Consider the following 18205-nt stretch of genomic DNA (forward strand, 5'->3'; position numbering starts at 1 on the left):
TTAAAGTATAGACAAGCAATGGTGTATTTTATTATTTACACGTTTAATTACTATGAAATTAACCCTTGGAAATATCTGTTTTTCTCTGTCTTTATGAGTGTAAGCATGGCTGTATTAGGAACAGGCAACTGCTCTTGTCACAGACCTCCAGGAACCTTGATCTTGAGACTAATATTTGTACAGTGGTGTCAAAATATAGTTTTCATTCAAGTTCACACTAACCTTTCAAAAACTGGGAGTCACCTTTTATGTTCATGTTTTTCTTCTTTCCTACAATAATGCCCTAACTTAAAGACTTAAACTAACTTAAAGCCAAACCAGTGGGATTGTGATAGTTTACAGTGCTTTAAATATAGAAGCTATAAATGCTAAAAGATATGTTTTGCGAGGTCACAGTGGCCTTTGATAGCCAAAATCAATTCAGCTCCTCCTTGGGTTCTGTTGCATTCATAAGAATGAGACAGACAGAGGATTCACAACCCAAATACATAATGTCAATGCACTGGCATGAAAACAGTATTATCTGTATACAAAATGTACGATTAGGTTCCTATATAATGGGACAAGTATAATGTTTTTGGCATTTGGCCTCTGTACACCACCACACTGAATTTGAAATGAATCACTCAAGATATGAGCGAAGTGAAGACATTCTGCTTTAATTCAAAGGGTTTGATAAAGGAGTGGCGTTAACCATTTAGGAATTTCACCTATTTCTATACATCCAACCCCATTTTTGGTGGCTCATGAATTATGGGACAAACTAACTGCAAATACAAGGATTGTTTTTAATACTTGGATGAAAATCCTTAGCAGCCAGTGGCTGCCTGAAGTCTGGCACCCATTGATATGACCAAATGCTGAGTTTCCTCCTTTGAGATGCTTTGCCAGGCCTTTACTGCAGCTGCCCTCTTGTCTTGTCAGTCTTGTCTTAAGTAAGTGAAAAACATGCTCTGTTAGGTTAAGATCAGGTCACTTATCCAGGGAAAAATATCTAATTTCTTTGCTTTGAGAAAGTCTTGGGTTGCCTTTGTTGTATGTTTTGGGTCATTATCCATCTGCAATGTGAAGCGACGTCCCCATCAGTTTTCATCATTTGACAGAATCTGAGCAGAGAGAGTAGCCCTAAACACTTCAGAACTCATCCTGCTACTTTTAACAGCAGTCAGGTCATGAAAACACCAATGACCCATTTCCATTACCCCTGCCATAACACTGCCTCCATCATGTTTGACAGATGATGTAGCAGTTTATTTATATAGCGCCAGTTCACAACAAAAGGTATCTCATGACACTTTCCAATTAGAGCAGGTCTTGACCAACTTTAAACAAATACTGAATACTTTAAACTCAAAATACTTTCTCTTCCCATCATTCTAGTACAAGTTATCCTTGGTTTCATCAGTCCAGAGAATCTTATTCCAGAAGTGGTCAGGCTTTTTGAGGTCTTTTCTAGCAAAGTCTAACCTGGCCTTTCTGTTGTTCAGCATTACCAGTGAACAACAACAGAATATTCCAAACTGCTGTTTGGAAATGATTTTCTCTCTGATGGGTTTATTTTATTTTATTTTTTTTCCAGCCTATATTGATGGCATCTTTCACTTGCATAGACACCTCTTTGAACCGCATGTTGAGTGTTCCAGTGAACAGCTACCAAATGCAATTGTAACACTCAGAAGCAACTCCAGGCCTTTATCTGCTTGATCTGTCATGGGCCATACCTGGCCATACCTGACCATGAAACTGCTTGTCAGCCATCATTTATGAGCCACCAAAATGGGGGTTGGTGTATAAAAATGGCTTTTCTCAGGGGTTGTCAAACCCCTTGAATTTAAGGTGAAAGTCTTCACTTTGCTTACATCTTAAGTATTTCATTTGTGTGGTGGTGTGCAGAAGCCAAATGCCAACAAACGTACACTTCCAAATATATACCTAACTGTATTAGTTACATTTAAAATATATGTTTCAAACATTTTTACCAAATGATTTCAAACTTTTGAATGATGGTGTCTATACTGACCTCGAGTGCTTTTGGAGCGGGTTCGTGTTCGAGTCTCTGTTATGTCTTGGTTCATCTGAATAATAGAGGGACATGAGCAGGATGAGGAGGAGGAGTGATGAAGTTCAGTAATGCTGGATAGATAGATAGATAGATAGATAGATAGATAGATAGATAGATAGATAGATAGATAGATAGATAGATAGATAGATAGATACTTTGATTTTGACGCTTGTCCTCTCTGATCTGATCTCTGATCTGCCCTGGTCCACCGTTGACTCAATGTCTGATCTTCAAACTCATTTCCTGTTGGATGAAACACACAGAAACAACCCCTTTCCTATAAACTGCTGATGGAAAAAGAATTATTTTACAGCCATTAGACTGATTTGATGGCAAATCCATGGATTCTACAAATAATGTTCAGTTTACTTGTCACGGTTAGAATTACTCAGTAAGAACTTTGTCAAGTCAAGAGGTGTGGGGTTTGAAATGTGGGCATTTGCAAATCAGGGAAGGTGCAACGAAAAGAAACGTTTCTGAAATGCATTATGGGAAATGTATAATCCCGCTTTTCTTAACATGACTCCTGTAGGTCCCCCAACTTCATGGAAGTGAAACATTAAATTACTGGAACAGTTTTTAAATCCAATTTACCTCCTAGCTGGCAACAAGCTAGCAAGACACTTGGTAATAATATGGGAAAACATAGTTTTATTTTTCTTAAGATACAACATATACTTTAGGGAAAATGGTTGATGGACAAGTCATTCATCCACCCATTTTCTATACCGCTTATCCGTCAGGGTCGCGGGGGAGCTGGAGCCTATCCCAGCTGACTACGGACGAAAGGTACACAATTAACCTAATGTGCATGTTTTTGGTATTGTGGGAGGAAGCCGGAGTACCCGGAGAAAACCCACGCAGGCACAGGGAGAACATGCAAACTCCACATAGAAGGGCCCAGACCGGGATTCGAACCTGGAACTCTCTTGCTATGAGGTGACAGTGCTAACCACCGCACCACCGTGCTGATGGACAAGACATCTAAAATGCATTTGATGGAACAGTGCAACTATAAAAAAGCATGACGTCTTGGGTTTGAAAATGTCAGTGTAAACAGCACATGGCTCCACTGAAGCAGCACTCTAGCTTTTTGAAGGCCCAGAGATCATGTCTTTAGTATTGTTTTTCTCAGAATTGAGGGTATTTGCAGCCTTTGGGGAGTTTAAATTCTACCACTTCAAACTTCAGCATTGTGAATATTCTCTAAGCTCACTTGAATATTTTTAGACTCAGTATGGTTATATTTGACAGTTTGTCTTGAATTGGTACAAATGTCTTAGTGTAAAAGAAACCTCTATAAACTGAAAGGTTGTTCCAGCAGCTGGTAAAAACAAATTCTAAGGAGGTGCTGTCCTGCCATGAAACACTGCAAGAAACACTTACAGAAGGTACATTATTCTGACATACAGTGTGGGAAGTGTCTTAAGATTCAATTAAATCTAAGAGAGTCTAATTGAGAGTATAAGACTATAATGAAGCATATTGTTGTTTTTAATTGAAGATAAAAAAATAAATGAAGAAAATATAGACATAACTTAAATATATCATCATAATATATTAGATGGCAATCCCTCTGAGAATACAAAGGAGCTTGAGACGGTGTGATAGCAGATAGTCGTGATGTTTGGGGATTTTCAAACAAGGACACGGGCCAAAAATAAAAAATAAATAAATAAGGTATAAATTGACTTTATGCCTGTTGGGAGGCCATTGCATGACTAAGACTCAGCATGATATCTGCTTAAGTATAGACTACTATTACATTTCTCTCTCCCTCACACACACACACACACACACAAACAAACACACACACACACACACACATACACAAAGCGAATATGAAGTACAGAGCCATAGGCTCGCTGTGTGGTGGCAGCAGAGAAGTAGGCCGGGCTAATAACGAGGACGAGGCCTTTCTCAGCTTCTAAATTGGCACACTGACAAAATTACAACAAAGACCACCGGCGTTCAGCAGTGCACACTTTGAGCTAAAGTGACTTAAATCGACACCGAACCTGTCGGAGCCGGAAATAACCAACAACGATAATAATCGGTTTAGAAGCCCGATCGTCCGCACATTCGTATGCATAGTTATTCTCCACGAAAGTAAAACCATCAGAATTCATACTGTCATCCCCAGTGAACGAGCCTAAATACGGTTTGATTATGTCCTCCCCGCTCGGTGTGAAATCCGCCGTAAGTCCTGCAGCCAAGGCCCGGAAAATAACGACATATAAGTGCGCTTTCTGCTCTTTGTCAGACACATAAAGCCTTACCTTACTGCCCTCCCCTCCCCCTCCGCTCCGACATCTCTGGGCTGGCAGATAGACGTTAACTGTAACACAGCCACAAAACAACACCAGAACACAGCAGCAACAGCAGGGACTTAATCCGTATGACAGCAGCCCCAAACTGAGCTAACACCCCTGAGCTGTTCAGCACCGCGGACAGATCCAGCCGAATCTTCAGCACCATGGACAGAAGCTACGCTGCACTGCCCCCTGCAGGAGGACAAGAGAACTGCAGCCGGCCGCGGCCTGGTCCTTAGGCTGCAGGAGGCGACACGGTGTCACTATTTAAAGGGCCGTCAAACAGCTGGAAGACGGGGGCATGGAGGAGGAGGAGGAGGAGGAGGAGGAGGAGGAGGAGGAGGACCTCACCAAACACACTCCTCATGTTAATAAAGACTGAATAACAGAAAAGCTGCTAAATAGCACAAGTAGTCAAAGTAACTAATAACAGCAGTAATACACTACAGGTACATGAGTGAGTAAAAGAAAGACACAGTTGTCCACATCACTACTACAACTACTACTACTTCTACTTCTGCTACCACTACTACTACTACTTCTACTTCTACTACTACCACTACTGCTACTACTACTAGTACCACTACTACTAACAATAAATACATTAATTTTATTGTTACTTATTTTATTTGTTTTATTTTTTAAATACAGAAAATATATAAATACATATATATTTATCTAAATAAATATATATGCGTGAACTAGTTATTCCCCATATATCATCATTGCTTAAAACTCAGATTTTCTAACGCTGATGGCACATCTGTACAGTTGTAATATCAATATTACGATATGGTAACATTTGCACCTTTTTGTAGTTGCTTGTAATTATAAACACAGTAACTCATACACTGAACTTGTATTTATGATTTTCACAACTTATCAACAACAATCAACAACGATAAAGAAAAGTCTTGCATTTCACTTTGGTGATGCTATCAATATACATGTATAAGTATTCTATGCTATAATTATAGTTGGTTCCTGTGGAGATTTACTTTGTAACTCAACTTAATTATTAGCCATTATTGTTATGAGCACTTCCACTGGTCCTCCAATGTTGCCTTCATGGTTATGGCCTTGAATAACACTGTTATTGATGACCTTTGAGTAGTAGTTGAAGCAGTAGTAACAGGATCATGTTAGCAGTACTACACAATCATATGTCTTTATTTCATCACATGAAGTCTGAAATACATAACATAACATAACCTAACGATGCCATTCCATCACAGGAAAATTAAATATGAAAGGAAGCGATTGTTTTTTTTTTAAACTGAACAACTTTGCAGTGACTCAGCAGTAATTTTAGCCACAATAAATAATCGAATTCACACAGCAGGATGCCTGCAGGATGCTTGCTCATTAGGAAAGAATACAGACTATAGTTGTCAGTTAGTCAGTGCAAGAATTATTCACTTCAAAGGAAGAAGCTGTTGAAAGACATGGGGACTAAACAAAAGAGGACAAAAACGACGAGGCTGGGGAAATATCTGCATCGTGTTGGACTACGTAAAGATATTAACTCGCATCATGTCGCTAAGCGCTAACAGTAGAGGGCAACAATACGCCATTTGCAAAGTAGAAGAAGAAGAAGAAAAACACGAAGAAGAAGAAGAAGGAGTTAAAAAGAAGAAGAAGACAACACAAAAAAAGAAAGAAAAAAGAAAAAAAAAAAGAAAAAAAAGAAAAAGAAGTAGTATCCAGCATTCCTCAAGTCTGGACCTGCTCCCTGTTCCCGTCTTCCACAGCTCAGGTTAGCTTCCTAGCTAGGTGTGTATTACAGTGACTAACGTACTAAAACACTATAGTTGTAACGTTAGCCTTTGTTGGCTGGAGTTTTGCTCCAACAAATGTGGAACTATTTATATACACACATACTTGTAGTCTCTGCTGCATTTCACTGAATTGACTTTTACTTACGCTTAACTGCGAACAACTAACCGTAGCGAAATGTTATCAGTAAGGGTAACGAGGCACATTATTGAAAGCATCTGAGATTAAGCGGTTAACGAATTAAAGGTTGTTACTTAACCAACACTAACGCTGGTTATTTACAGCTCTATAGCGACGTTAGCACGTATAGACTGCCTGTAAAGAAGGGCTATGTGGAGAAAATGCTGTGTCCGGTTTATTTGTTCCATAGTAGTGCTTGAGAGTTAGGTTTTGCTGAAGCCGTTTCTGGATCCAGCTTCTCACATATTTGTTTATTGCTGCAGGATGGACATGTCCAGCAGGCTGGCAGTGTGGCGGCAGCTGGCTGAGAGCTGCGGTCTCAGTACTGTCCAACAGGGCCTACAACAAGTGTGGAGGCTGCTGCTGCTCTGCCTCCTGTGCAGGCTGTGCTTCAGACTGGGTGAGCTGCACTCACATGATGCATTATTTTTTCTTTATTTAAACATCATTCCTGTCTAAGCTTTTATTATATTCTGCAACCGTATTACATAAGATGACAGTTAAATTGACTTTTCAGGTTTTCCGTATTATACACTTTTATTCCACCTGGTTAGAATCAACTTAAAGTAACTTTGATATGATGAAAGATATTTCAGTGAGATTATTGGACTTGATTCTAATTCAGCTGTCTCCTTGCTTATGTTCCCAGGAGGTGTGTCCACTGTGAAGCACATAGTGTCTCTGTTGGCTGGGATGTGCGCCCTGTTTCTGTTCTTTGAGGAGCACATGCTTTGGGTGCTGTTGCTCACCGCGCTGTGTTACCTTGTTATGCTCCTCAGCCGACATGCCAGTAGCAGAGGCCTCTTCCTCTCAGTCGTCATTCTGATTTACCTCTTCGTTGGGTCAGTTAGTTTTCTTTCAAAAGCTCAAAACAATTCTGCTGAGGCAGTATGCCACCTGTTCCTCCTTTTTTAATTTAATTTATTAATCCCAAGCTGGGAAATTACTTCTCTGCATTTAACCCATCGCTGACTGAAACACACACACATGCAACATGCAGTGAAACACACAGGAGCAGTGGGCAGCATCAAGCACCTGGGGAGCATATATTGGGGGTTAAGTGCCTTGCTCAAGGGCACATCAGCCGGCTAATAGGGGGTGGGGACATTATCACTCCACCACACTCAAATTTTTCCTGCCCGTCCGGTGGAGGAATCGAACCAGCGACCTTCCGATCACAAGCCGCTTCTCCAACCTCTAGGCCACGGCTGCCCCCATGCAGCACAGCTGATGCATGTTTTGAAGTGCGCCTATTGAACACACACCAAATGCATTTTGAGGCATGTCAAACTGTCCTGACAGTCCTAAAGACAAAATTCAGCTATTTTTATATTTATCAAAGTTCTGTAATTCTGAGCCAATTATAATGATAATGTTAATAATAATGAGAGGAGAGGTCAGAGTGAGTCTTGATGTTTTGTTCTTATGTAAGTGTGTGTGTTCTGCACATGGAGAGACATTTTCTTAAAATACTGCTGCTTCTGGTGCTTCAGATCAGATGCCTGAAGTGTGTCGATAGGGCACATGGTTAGCGTTTTCAGTGCGTTTGGGGCAGCCGTGGCCTAGAGGTTGGAGAAGCGGCTTGTGATCAGAGGGTCACCGGTTTGATTCCCCCACCGGACGGGCAGGAAAAATTTGGATGTGGTGGAGTGATTAATGCGATAAAATCCCCCCCCCCCTTCATTAGCCGGGTGATGTGCCCTTGAGCAAGGCACTTAACCCCCCAATATGCTCCCCGGGCGCTTGATGCTGCCCACTGCTCCTGTGTGTGTTTCACTGCATGTGCATGTAATTTGCCGGGTGTTGCATGTGTGTGTTAAACTAAGGATGGGTTAAATGCAGAAGGCAAATTCAGTATGTGTGTATGTAAAAATATATATATACTGCCAATAAAAGTTGATTCTTCTTCTTCTTTAGGCTACATCCACATTGCAGTTAAAAGTGACCCTATTCTAATTCAGCTCAGATGTGATCTTTTTGTCCTCATTGTTCACATTCATCTGTGCATCTGTCACAATATTGCAGTTATAAAATTACTATAAAAATGAGTTTAAAAAGGATACTCTATACTTCTTTCCTGCCTAATAGCAGTTGTCTGGAATCATACTATTATATTGCTTTGGAATGACATGTACAGCCATCACCTACACCATCTTATAATTTCCTCTCTAATTTTGGGCAAAATTCCTCCTGAACAAATTTCATCAGTAATTCTGTAAACTGTCTAGTTCCTGGTCTATAAGCCAGATCTTGTTCCATTCATTTTCTATCTCTTCATTTCAGAGAGTTGCATTTAATTGACTCTGTGACCTGGTATAAAATAAGAGGTAAATATTCCTTCATTTGGTCCTACAGTGCTGTGGTGGAAGTTTTGTTTATTTGTGGTTCTTGTTGTTGATATTGTGTAACTAATTTAAAAGCAAAATGAAAGCTTGAAACATTATTGAAATATTGTTGATGTTAGAGCTGCCATGAACCCTGTTGTTAGAGTTGTTGTCACTGGGATCTTTTTGCTGGCATAGTGTCCAGTGCATGCATACTTCAGATGTAGTGCAAATGATTCTCTGTCTCTCTCTCCCTCCGTCCCCCTCCCCCTCCCTCTCCCTGTGTGAGGCTCTCAGATGGTGGTGGCCATGAAGGCCATCTCTCTGGCCTTTGACCTGGACAGAGGAGCAGTGAGCAGCTTTCCCTCCCTTGCTGAGTTCCTTGGTTATGTTCTCTTTGTGGGCACTATTATCTTTGGCCCTTGGATCAGTTTCTCCAGTTATAAGGACACTGTTGAAGGCAGGAAACTGGTAGGTAATTGATGCTTCCTGTGTGTGTGTGTGTGTGTGTGTGTGTGTGTGTGTGTGTGTGTGTGTGTGTGTATGATGCTATGCCTCCTGTATAGTCCTGTGGTGGTAATGAGGTGGCATGTTCCTCAGAGCTGGTTATGGCTGCAGAGTTCCTCCATCAGCCTCCTGAAGAGTCAGATCTGTCTGCTGGTCTCCACCTGCATTGCCCCCTACCTCTTCATTTTGTTTATCCCCATCCAAGGAAACACAGTCACACAGAAGTAAGGCACATTTTCATTCTGCAGCTGGGTGGTTATTTACTTGCTGGTAGTTGTGCCAACGACTTTTACAATAGGCTGGTTTAAAAACAAACTGTCTGTCTTTCTTTCCCTGCTTCCAAGATACATGAGAAAGGTAAGGCTTGTTATCAGGGTTAGAATGAATGTGTTTATAATAAGACATGCACAGGGGACTTTTGTTGTTGGGTCATGTCTTTGGAGAAAATGTTCTGTTCCAGCATCATACCACTAGAAAGCACGTCACCGGTTTAATGTTACTGTACTTGATTATGTGCAGTGTGATGTTATTGTAACACACTGTTAGGTACAAAACAATTCAAGATCCACTTACTAGTTTTTTCTGGAACTTTCTTTGCATCTCATAGTCTTCATCAGTGGATGGAATATCCACAGTTGACAGTGAGATGCGTGAGTTGTCATCATGTGAGCAAAGTATAGAACTTAACTGCTATAATTAGTTGGTTAGTCAATTAATCTGTAGTCCATCAGAAGAAAATTAGTTACAACTATTCTGATTGATCGTTTCATTCATTTTATAAACAATAATGTCAAACATTTGCTGCTTCCAGTTTCTTCAGTGAAAAGATTTGCTGCTTTTCTTTGTCATTTATCGTTGTGATGAAGAGTCTTTGGGCTTCAGACTGAAGCAACTTGTTCCATGTCGCTTCGGGCTCTGGGAAATAACGATTTGCATTCTTCACATTTTTGGACATTTTATGGACTGAACTTTTAATCGATTAATCATCACAATAAATGGCAGATAAATAAATTACAAGAATTGTTGTTACTTGGGAGGACGAAACATTTTGTGTGTTTTTGACTTGTATATATTGCATGTTGCACAGGTGGCTGGATGCTTATGAGAATGCAGTGTCCTTCCATTTCAGTAACTACTTTGTGGGTCACCTCAGTGAAGGCACCAGCATGCTGGCTGGAGCTGGCTTCACTGAAGAAAAAGACAACATCATGTGGTGAGTTTAGCTGGGGCTGAGCCGCTCTGATACAGGATTTTATTCACAGACTGAGGATAGTGAAGAGATGCTTGTGTGTCAAGCTAGTATGAGCTTCATTTAGACAGCACTTTAATAAACATTTATTACAATGTTCTTTAGCGCCGCTGAGGTCGATGACATCCCTCACACTCGCCCCTGTGGCAGACAGTGGAATATAAATAACAACAGCAGTGGTGTCCAGGAACTCCTTTGGCAGATGGTACACCCTAAGCCTACATACCTCTGTGCAGGTAGCTCATTAGCTTGTCGTGGGTGTGAGCAGTCATTCTCTCTAGTTAACTTGTGTGCAAAACTTCAAGTCCCCAAAAACTCACACACACACCAGCACCAGTTAAATCAGAAGTAAAAAAAAAAAACTGCAGTACTAATAGTAACATTCAAAAAGTGTAAAGTAGACACAAGCACAGAGAGAAGGAGCAGTAGCTGCTGAAACAGGTTGTCCATTTCAAAAGTCATCAGGTTTCTCAGAACCAGTGGGTCTGTGATACTACGTTGTGCAGAACTGTGTATGTATGTGTGTGTTTGTTGTGCAGGGATATGAGTGTGGTGAAGCCTCTTAGTGTGGAAATGCCTCGCTCCATGGTCCTGGTGGTGACATCCTGGAACATCCCTATGTCCCAGTGGCTGAAAACCTGTAAGTCCCTGCTTCTACACTTTCTGTTAAACACACCAGCATTATTGAACACTGCTGCCTGAACATCAAACGCCACGGTATGGTCTCCTAGATGCTGAACTTAAAAACGGTAAAGTTAGTGTGCCATTGGTCTGATCAGCACTTTGGTCATTTGGCTACTGGCAAGACATTTATGGTGTCCAGACAGTCATTCCTTTGCCATTCACACCAAATATTTTACTTGTATGCAACATACGCTTAAGAAAAACTATCAGCCTGAGCAAATATGAGTTCCAATACTGAGCTGATCATCTCTTTGTCTGGCACTTGGAGCTGAACAAATAATAATCAGTCAGTCAACAAAATTAATCTACAACAATTTTAAAGATCAATAACATATATTGAATCAAAGATGCCAAACCATAGCCATTTCATCTCCTCAAAAGTGTTGATAGGCTGGTTTCTTTGTCATACACTATATAGACAAAAGTATTGGGATTGGGGCTGTTTTTCTAGTTCCCTGATTTCCAGTGAAGGGAAATCTTAATGCTTCAGCATACCAAGACATTTTGGACAATGCTATGCTTTAACTTTGTGTCAGAACTTTGGGGAAGGCCATTTTCTGTTCGAGCATGCCTGTGCCCCAGTGCACAAAGCAAAGCTCCATAAAGGCATGGTTGGATCAGTTTGATGTGGAAGAACTTGACTGGCCCACACAGAGCCCTGACTTCAACACCATCCAACACCTTTGGGATGAACTGGAATGGAGATTGCGAACCAGGCCTTTTCATCCAACATCAATGCCTGACCTCACAAATGCTCTGCTGCATGAATGGGCGAAAATTCCCACAGAAACACTACAAAATCTTGTTTAAAGCCTTCCCAGAAGAGTGGAAGTTCTTATAGCTGCACGGCTGTCTATTTGTTTAGAATGTGATGTCATTAAAGTCCCTGCTGGTGTAATGTCAGGTGCCCCAATACTTTTGTCTATATAGTGTATATGACAGTAAATTGAATATCTTAAAGTTTTAAACAAAAGACATCATTGTGGCCCTTAAACTGTGAATTCCACTTCTTAGTATTTTATTTTGTCAGCACCAGTTTATTATGAGTTGTTTCTGTTGTGTCTGCTGCAGTGGCACAATTTGCTGTCAGCTGGAATGTGCTAGAAACTTGAGACTTTGCCCAGTAACTGGAAATAATGTGCAGGTGCCTCAAGAAGCATGAGCCTAGTCAGCCAGATGGTTGTACTGTATTTAAAGGCCAAAACTGCAGTTTTTGGAAAGGTCATTCAAGTATGGAGGAGACACAGAAGTCGAACTCAAGGTGGATTTGACACCGTTTTGCAGTCTTAACAATAATTTGCTATCGGATTTTTGGATTTTGACTGTATTGACACTAGTCTGTGCTGTCAGCCTGGTTAATGTTACCCTAAATGAATAATATGTGTTCATATTGAAAGAGAGGGTCTCACTGAGGAATATATTAAAAAGTGTATTCATGAGTGTGACCCTGTCTATTTAATTTATCAACACCAAACTGGGTATACAGCATTGCTGGCCAGTGACATACAATTGGATTAAAAATGAGCGAGATCAGTCAAAAAAAAAATAAAAAAGCAGGAAAATGGTCATGAATTATGGGACCAGTCATCATAGCTATGGGTGCATGTATGGGCACAGTAGCTTCAGGCTGGGTGTGTATCTCAAAGTCAAGGAAGGATCTTCAAACAGTTGAATTTTATGGTGGCTATGTCATCAAATGCTGCTGAATTATCACCACCAACCATCGTCTATGCACATAATGCTTGTAATTTTTAAAAATGGCAAATGGAAGCGAAGGGACGGCATCACAGGTGTTTTCTGCATGCTAGGAAGGAGTCTTGTGTAGGACCCAACATGGAAGGACCCTTCCTACTAAGGGACTACCCTTGACTTTGAGAAGATATCTGCCAAGGTATTCTCATGTTGTCCCATAGGGGGCACCACAAATACAACAAAAAGACCTCAAAAGAGAGAATTTCCACCAATGTCGGTGTGCGTGCTCAGAGAGGTGTTCTATTGATTGGTGCAGGTGGGCGTGGCATATCAGTTATTCACTTTTAAATCAACATGTCTTTAAGTAGTCTTGATTAAAGTCACTGGAGATATTCTGCACTGTCTCCTGAACACACGCTCCAAAGTTCATAACAAATCTGATGAAAGGAGGACAAACTTTGAGCATAACATTTTGAGTGGAGCTCATGAAACAAGTGTGTGATTGGTCTCCCTCCTTATTTAAACAGAATTAAACTAGATGAAGTGACTTTGCCCACCTTTGCGAAGCCTGAAACCCATTCATTGCTGATTACAGGTTTGATTTTTTTTTTCTTATTGAGTTTCTTCTTTCGGTTGAGCGTAAAAACCTTTGAACTCAGAATCGCAACTTGAGGCCATATTACATTTTATCTTTTACATGGATGAAAAAAATACCAGTCAAATTAATCTATAATGAAAATAGTTGAAGATCTACTTATATTTTTACAGATTGTATTGTATATTTATGTTGTCATTATGTGTGTGTTCTGTTCTCCATGTTCCTCAGATGTCTTTAAAAGCACCATGAAACTGGGCACTTTTCCAGCCATCCTGGTGACATATGCAGCCAGCGCCTTACTGCATGTTAGTAAGATGTTGCACACTCGTCTGGAGCCCTGTACAGCATTGCTGGCCATGTTAACATACACTAATATCATGTTTTAGACAGTTATTCCTGTGTTGGAAGTAGGGCTCACACAATTACAGTCTAAATTGTGATCTGCTTCCTCACTTTTGAAATGCACTGTAGGCTACAGCCGGACTTTGTTTATTATGCACCCATTCAGGACTGATTATAATGTAAAATTCAGTTTAAACTGAGCTACCATCTGCTGTCACATGGCTTTAACTGTAGACTGATAGAAACACTGTGAATAGGACGGTTTAACATTCCGCTTCTACTTTTTTGTTTTAAACACTAACTAGCATTTGAACTGATGTAATGACTATTGACCATCACTGAAAAAAATGAATTCGATTGAAATGAGTCATAGGCAGTATGCGCCTTGTGTAAGATGCTGACTGATTGACCATCACTAGTTGAACGTAATGTGCTGTTTGTTTTCTTCAGGGTTTGAGTTTTCACCTGGGAGCTGTTCTGCTCTCTTTGGGCTTCATCACATATGTTGAACATGGTATGAATAACATTTCTGTGTGCACATAGTTGACTGAATGTTGAACTAATGAAGGTAGAAAAGAACTGTCCCTTTCAGCAGCACGCTACTAGCCAGCAAGGTTGTTGATTTTATTTCTCTTTGTCAGTTCTGAGAAAGAAGCTTGCATCCATCTTCAGTGCCTGTATCCTGTCCAGGCCCTGCGCCTCTGACTGCGGTCATCAGCATAAGAAGGTACAGCTTCACCTCTGCTTAGCACAGTATGCAATGGAAAGCAATATTAAGCAGTGGAAACATATAGACACACACAGAGAAAGACAGCCTGTATCTGACATTAAAAGCAGCATCATACTGTGCCGGACTGGGACATTTTCATCACTATCAGTATATCAAGTTCACATGCCACTTTAGGGGAAGCTTAAAGTAACAGGAAGCTTGATTTGGAATTGTATGTTTTCCATATCTATTCATTTAAAGGTACAGAAAATATCTAAAATAAGTAAAAGCTAAAAATCTTAGTTTGGGATGATAGGGTTGTTTTAGATACAATAAATTCAGAAAGATTGCAGAAGCTAACCTACATGTTGAACTGGCAGTTGGCAAAAGTGACAGAGTGTAAGTGTAACAGAGAAATCTCACTGACATGAACTCTGTGTTTGAGCCAGGTGAGGCCTCAATGATCAGAGCTGAAAACACTTTCAGTTCAATTCAGTTCAGTTCATTTATATAGAGTCAATTCACAACAAAAGTTATCTCATGACACTTTCCAATTTGAGCAGGTCTAGACCAAACTCTTTAATTAAATTGTAAATAGAGAGAGCCCAACATTCCCCCTTGAGCAAGCACTTGGCGACAGTGGTGAGGAAAAACTGCCTTTTAGAAGGCAGAAACCTCAGAGCAGACCCCGGCTCAAGATGGGCGGCCATCTGCCTTGACTGGTTGGGTTGTGAGAGAGAGAGAGAGAGAGAGAGAGGCAGAGGGGGAGAAGGGAGAGAAGGAGCACACAAGCAGAGAAGCATAGCAGCAGTAATAATACCAGAAGTATTGGAACTGTAGATAATGATAATGAAGTATACATAAGGTACTACAGTGATTATGATAGCAGTATTAGTAACAGTAATAATGGTAGTAGCTGTACAGAGTAGTAACAGAATTAAAATAGATTATGACTAAACAGTAGTAATCGCAGTAAGTTTTGAGCAGGACCGCAGCAGGAGGTCCAACCACGATCCATGGGAACCTGTGAGACGAGAAAGCACAAGGACTCCAGGGAAGAAGTTGGGTTAGTAATATGCATTAATGGGACATGAATGTGTGCAGAAGGAGAGGGAGAGGAAGAAAGAGCTCAGTGCATCATGGGAGGGCCCCCGGCAAAACACTGCTGACCAACTGGGATCTGTGGACTTTGTGGTGATCAAGGCCTGGTCCCAATGAGGAACATCTTTTCTGAGGTCCTGGTTAGGGTCTACAGTGCTGTCCACAATGAGAGTCAGTGCATTGACCTAACAAGGATAGCTGGGCAAACTTGTGTTGGTGTGTATAAGGCACTGAGAGAGGAAAGGATGAGTTCATGTAACAGCTCGTTGGCATTGTTACTCTCACTGTAAAATGTGTATGGTGTCTATGAAAAGTATATGTGTCCTTGAAAGTTGTCAGGTTTTATAGTTTGAGCGACACTTGAGGAAGAGAATGACGCACTATGAAGATTTTGCAGCTGTTTCACAGTTTGTTCATTTTCCTTTGGTCTGTAGGAGTATTGGGTGATGTTGCTGAACCTGGTTTTCAGCTTGCTGGCCATCTTCCACCTCACTTACCTAGGCTCCATGTTTGATCCTGGAGTTGATGAACAGGAAGTAGAAGAGGTAAGAGCATCCTGAAAACAGAGCTTAAGGAAAAAGGAATATTTACAGGCTATGTTACGGTCAAAAAGATAAAGTGCTTTTTTTTTTTTTTAAAGTCCTACGGAGGTGGATTCTACCTTTTGAGTTAGAATCTTGTGATGAAACATCTGTGCAGGAAGTGTTGAGATTAATTGACAGATGTTCAGAGGTGTGTTCACATAGGAAATGAATACTTTTTTTTTGCGCATCTAGATCACATACAAAGGCAGTGATGCAAATGACATAAATATGCAAAATATGTGTCATTTCTGTTTTAAAACTATTCAACTTGAGTGGAAAAATATGCACATGTAGAATGTTTTGTGGTGAGGACCAGGTGGAGCGGACGGGTACACCTGGGGAGCTCACAGCTGGACCCTCTGGAGGAATTAACACCCACTGTCACATTAGAGTCTGCTCTTGCTGCTGGAGCGTTTTTACTGGCGGGAAGAGAACTGAGTTTACATTTCCACTTTGGTATTAAAAAGTTGATTTATCTTCAGACTCCCTTATCATCCTCTTTGCAACAGCTGGTTAATGACATAACATTACCTGCTGTGTGTTTCTGTACTGTTGAGTGCTGACTGGAGGGAAATGTGCTTCAGAAATGCACAGAGAGGAGAGGGAAAAAGAAGAGAGTAAACTCGTTAACTAGTTTTACTGTTGCTCTTCTAATGTTACATATTTGCGGAAGTAAAGCATATAAAAATAAATGATCCAGTGATCAAACTTGCGTGAGTAGCACAAGACTAAAAAGTAGCTTCACTTCCTTTGTGCCCCATCATAACAGTGATTTAATTCAATTCAATTCAGTTTATTTAATTCAATTCACTACAAAAGTTATCTCATGACACTTTCCAATTAGAGCAGGTCTAGACCAAACTCTTTAATTAAACTGTAATACAGAGAGCCCAACATTCCCCCTTGAGCAAGCACTTGGTGACAGTGGTGAGGAAAAACTGCCTTTTAGAAGGCAGAAACCTCGGAGCAGACCCCGGCTCAAGATGGGCGGCCATCTGCCTTGACCGGTGATCTAAAAGGGAAGGGATTACAGAAATATAGTGAATGAAAGAGTGCCTGTTTTAGAGCACCACAGTGACCAGGCAAGTGAGACTGACCAAGACTCTTTTTACAATTTCAATTGACACTGGTGCTTATTTGTCCTTTCTGCAGGGTTACGCAGCAATCCAGACCATCCACAGGTGGTCTGAACTGAACTGGGCGAGCCACTGGGTTGCATTCGCCTGCTGGGTCTTCTACCGTTTAATTCACTGACATCACCGGAGCAGATGGGAAGGCCGACAGACAGCAGATACTTGATAATACGGGGGGTGGGGTTTGTCTCCATGAATATCAGTCTCTTGTTACCTGATGTGAATGAAGAACTGTGGGACAGGTGGATAGTTTTTTACAGGTTGACATTTTTTGGATGTGAAGATGGAGAACAGAATATATTATGAAGCCTGTACTTCTTGGATCAAAGGAGTGCTTCAGGACAATTATTTGACTGCAGTGAAAATAAGATGAGAAGAAAGGAAGAACACAAGACCTCTGCCCTTTTGCCTGTAGATCACTGTTTGGAGAAGGTTAGATATGTTTGGTAGGAACAAGGAATTCAGAACTCAGAAACAAGTTCTGGAATGTTGCTATCGAGGTCAAAAACCATTTCAGCAGCTTAGCATGCTTTATAGACACATAGGTATATAGATTAGTGTAACAATTCAGGGTTTTTTTTATTTTTTGTATTTTTCTATTAAATATTTGTGGAAATGTAAACACGCTGGTTGGTCTGCAGTCACAATACTAACAGACTGAGTCGGGTGTATGGAGGATGGAGGGGTCACACTGAAAATTTTAATTTTTTCTGTTGGTAATTATAATTGCCTTCATCAATCAAGTATATAGTATGGGGTAATGTTGCACTTGCAACTTAAAGGAACAGTTCACTGCAAAATCCAGACCACATGGACTGTGCAGAAGAAAACGTGCATATACTCATGGATGAGATTGTCTTAAAGCTAATCTGCAACAGCCATCTACAAATGGGCCTTTATATACAGTGATATTTCACAGCTCTGTGGAGGACACTTTTATCCAAAGAGACTT

At 40.7% G+C, this 18205-nt stretch overlaps 1 protein-coding gene and 1 long non-coding RNA gene across 4 annotated transcripts; one reads left to right on the top strand and one right to left on the bottom strand.

The window, feature by feature from the left end:
* Positions 1–2015: 2015 nt before the first annotated feature.
* On the bottom strand, positions 2016–4583 carry LOC124063765. The gene is made up of 3 exons (XR_006844150.1): positions 4342–4583; positions 2218–2305; positions 2016–2075 (listed from the first exon to the last, which is right to left on the bottom strand). It is a non-coding gene; the product is annotated as an uncharacterized LOC124063765 (long non-coding RNA).
* A 1231-nt stretch (positions 4584–5814) lies between these two features.
* LOC124063557 (protein-serine O-palmitoleoyltransferase porcupine-like) lies at positions 5815–17875 on the top strand. Of its 3 annotated transcripts, none has more exons than XM_046397331.1 (13): positions 5815–6147; positions 6594–6730; positions 6980–7172; positions 8614–8657; positions 8944–9125; positions 9255–9385; positions 10249–10374; positions 10950–11050; positions 13613–13689; positions 14177–14240; positions 14368–14453; positions 15971–16081; positions 17273–17875. In XM_046397331.1, exons 2-13 carry the CDS (start codon positions 6595–6597, stop codon positions 17372–17374), a joined length of 1353 nt encoding a protein of 450 aa, XP_046253287.1. In that variant the 5' UTR covers positions 5815–6147; position 6594; the 3' UTR covers positions 17375–17875. The 3 variants fall into 3 exon arrangements, with proteins under 3 accessions (XP_046253287.1, XP_046253288.1, XP_046253285.1); XM_046397332.1 differs by having other exon boundaries at positions 5815–6130; positions 10291–10374; XM_046397329.1 differs by having other exon boundaries at positions 5817–6130.
* The last annotated feature ends 330 nt before the right edge of the window (positions 17876–18205 follow it).

The sequence above is a fragment of the Scatophagus argus genome, chromosome 8 (genome assembly GCF_020382885.2).
Source record: "Scatophagus argus isolate fScaArg1 chromosome 8, fScaArg1.pri, whole genome shotgun sequence".
Classification (NCBI taxonomy): domain Eukaryota; kingdom Metazoa; phylum Chordata; class Actinopteri; family Scatophagidae; genus Scatophagus; species Scatophagus argus.

Coding starts and splice junctions, on each gene's coding strand:
- LOC124063557 (XM_046397331.1), top strand. CDS start 6,595: ATGGACATGTCCAGCAGGCTGGCAGTGTGGCGGCAGCTGGCTGAGAGC. Junction 9,126..9,254: donor CTGTTGAAGGCAGGAAACTG/GTAGGTAATTGA, acceptor CATGTTCCTCAG/AGCTGGTTATGGCTGCAGAG. Junction 10,375..10,949: donor GAAAAAGACAACATCATGTG/GTGAGTTTAGCT, acceptor TTTGTTGTGCAG/GGATATGAGTGTGGTGAAGC.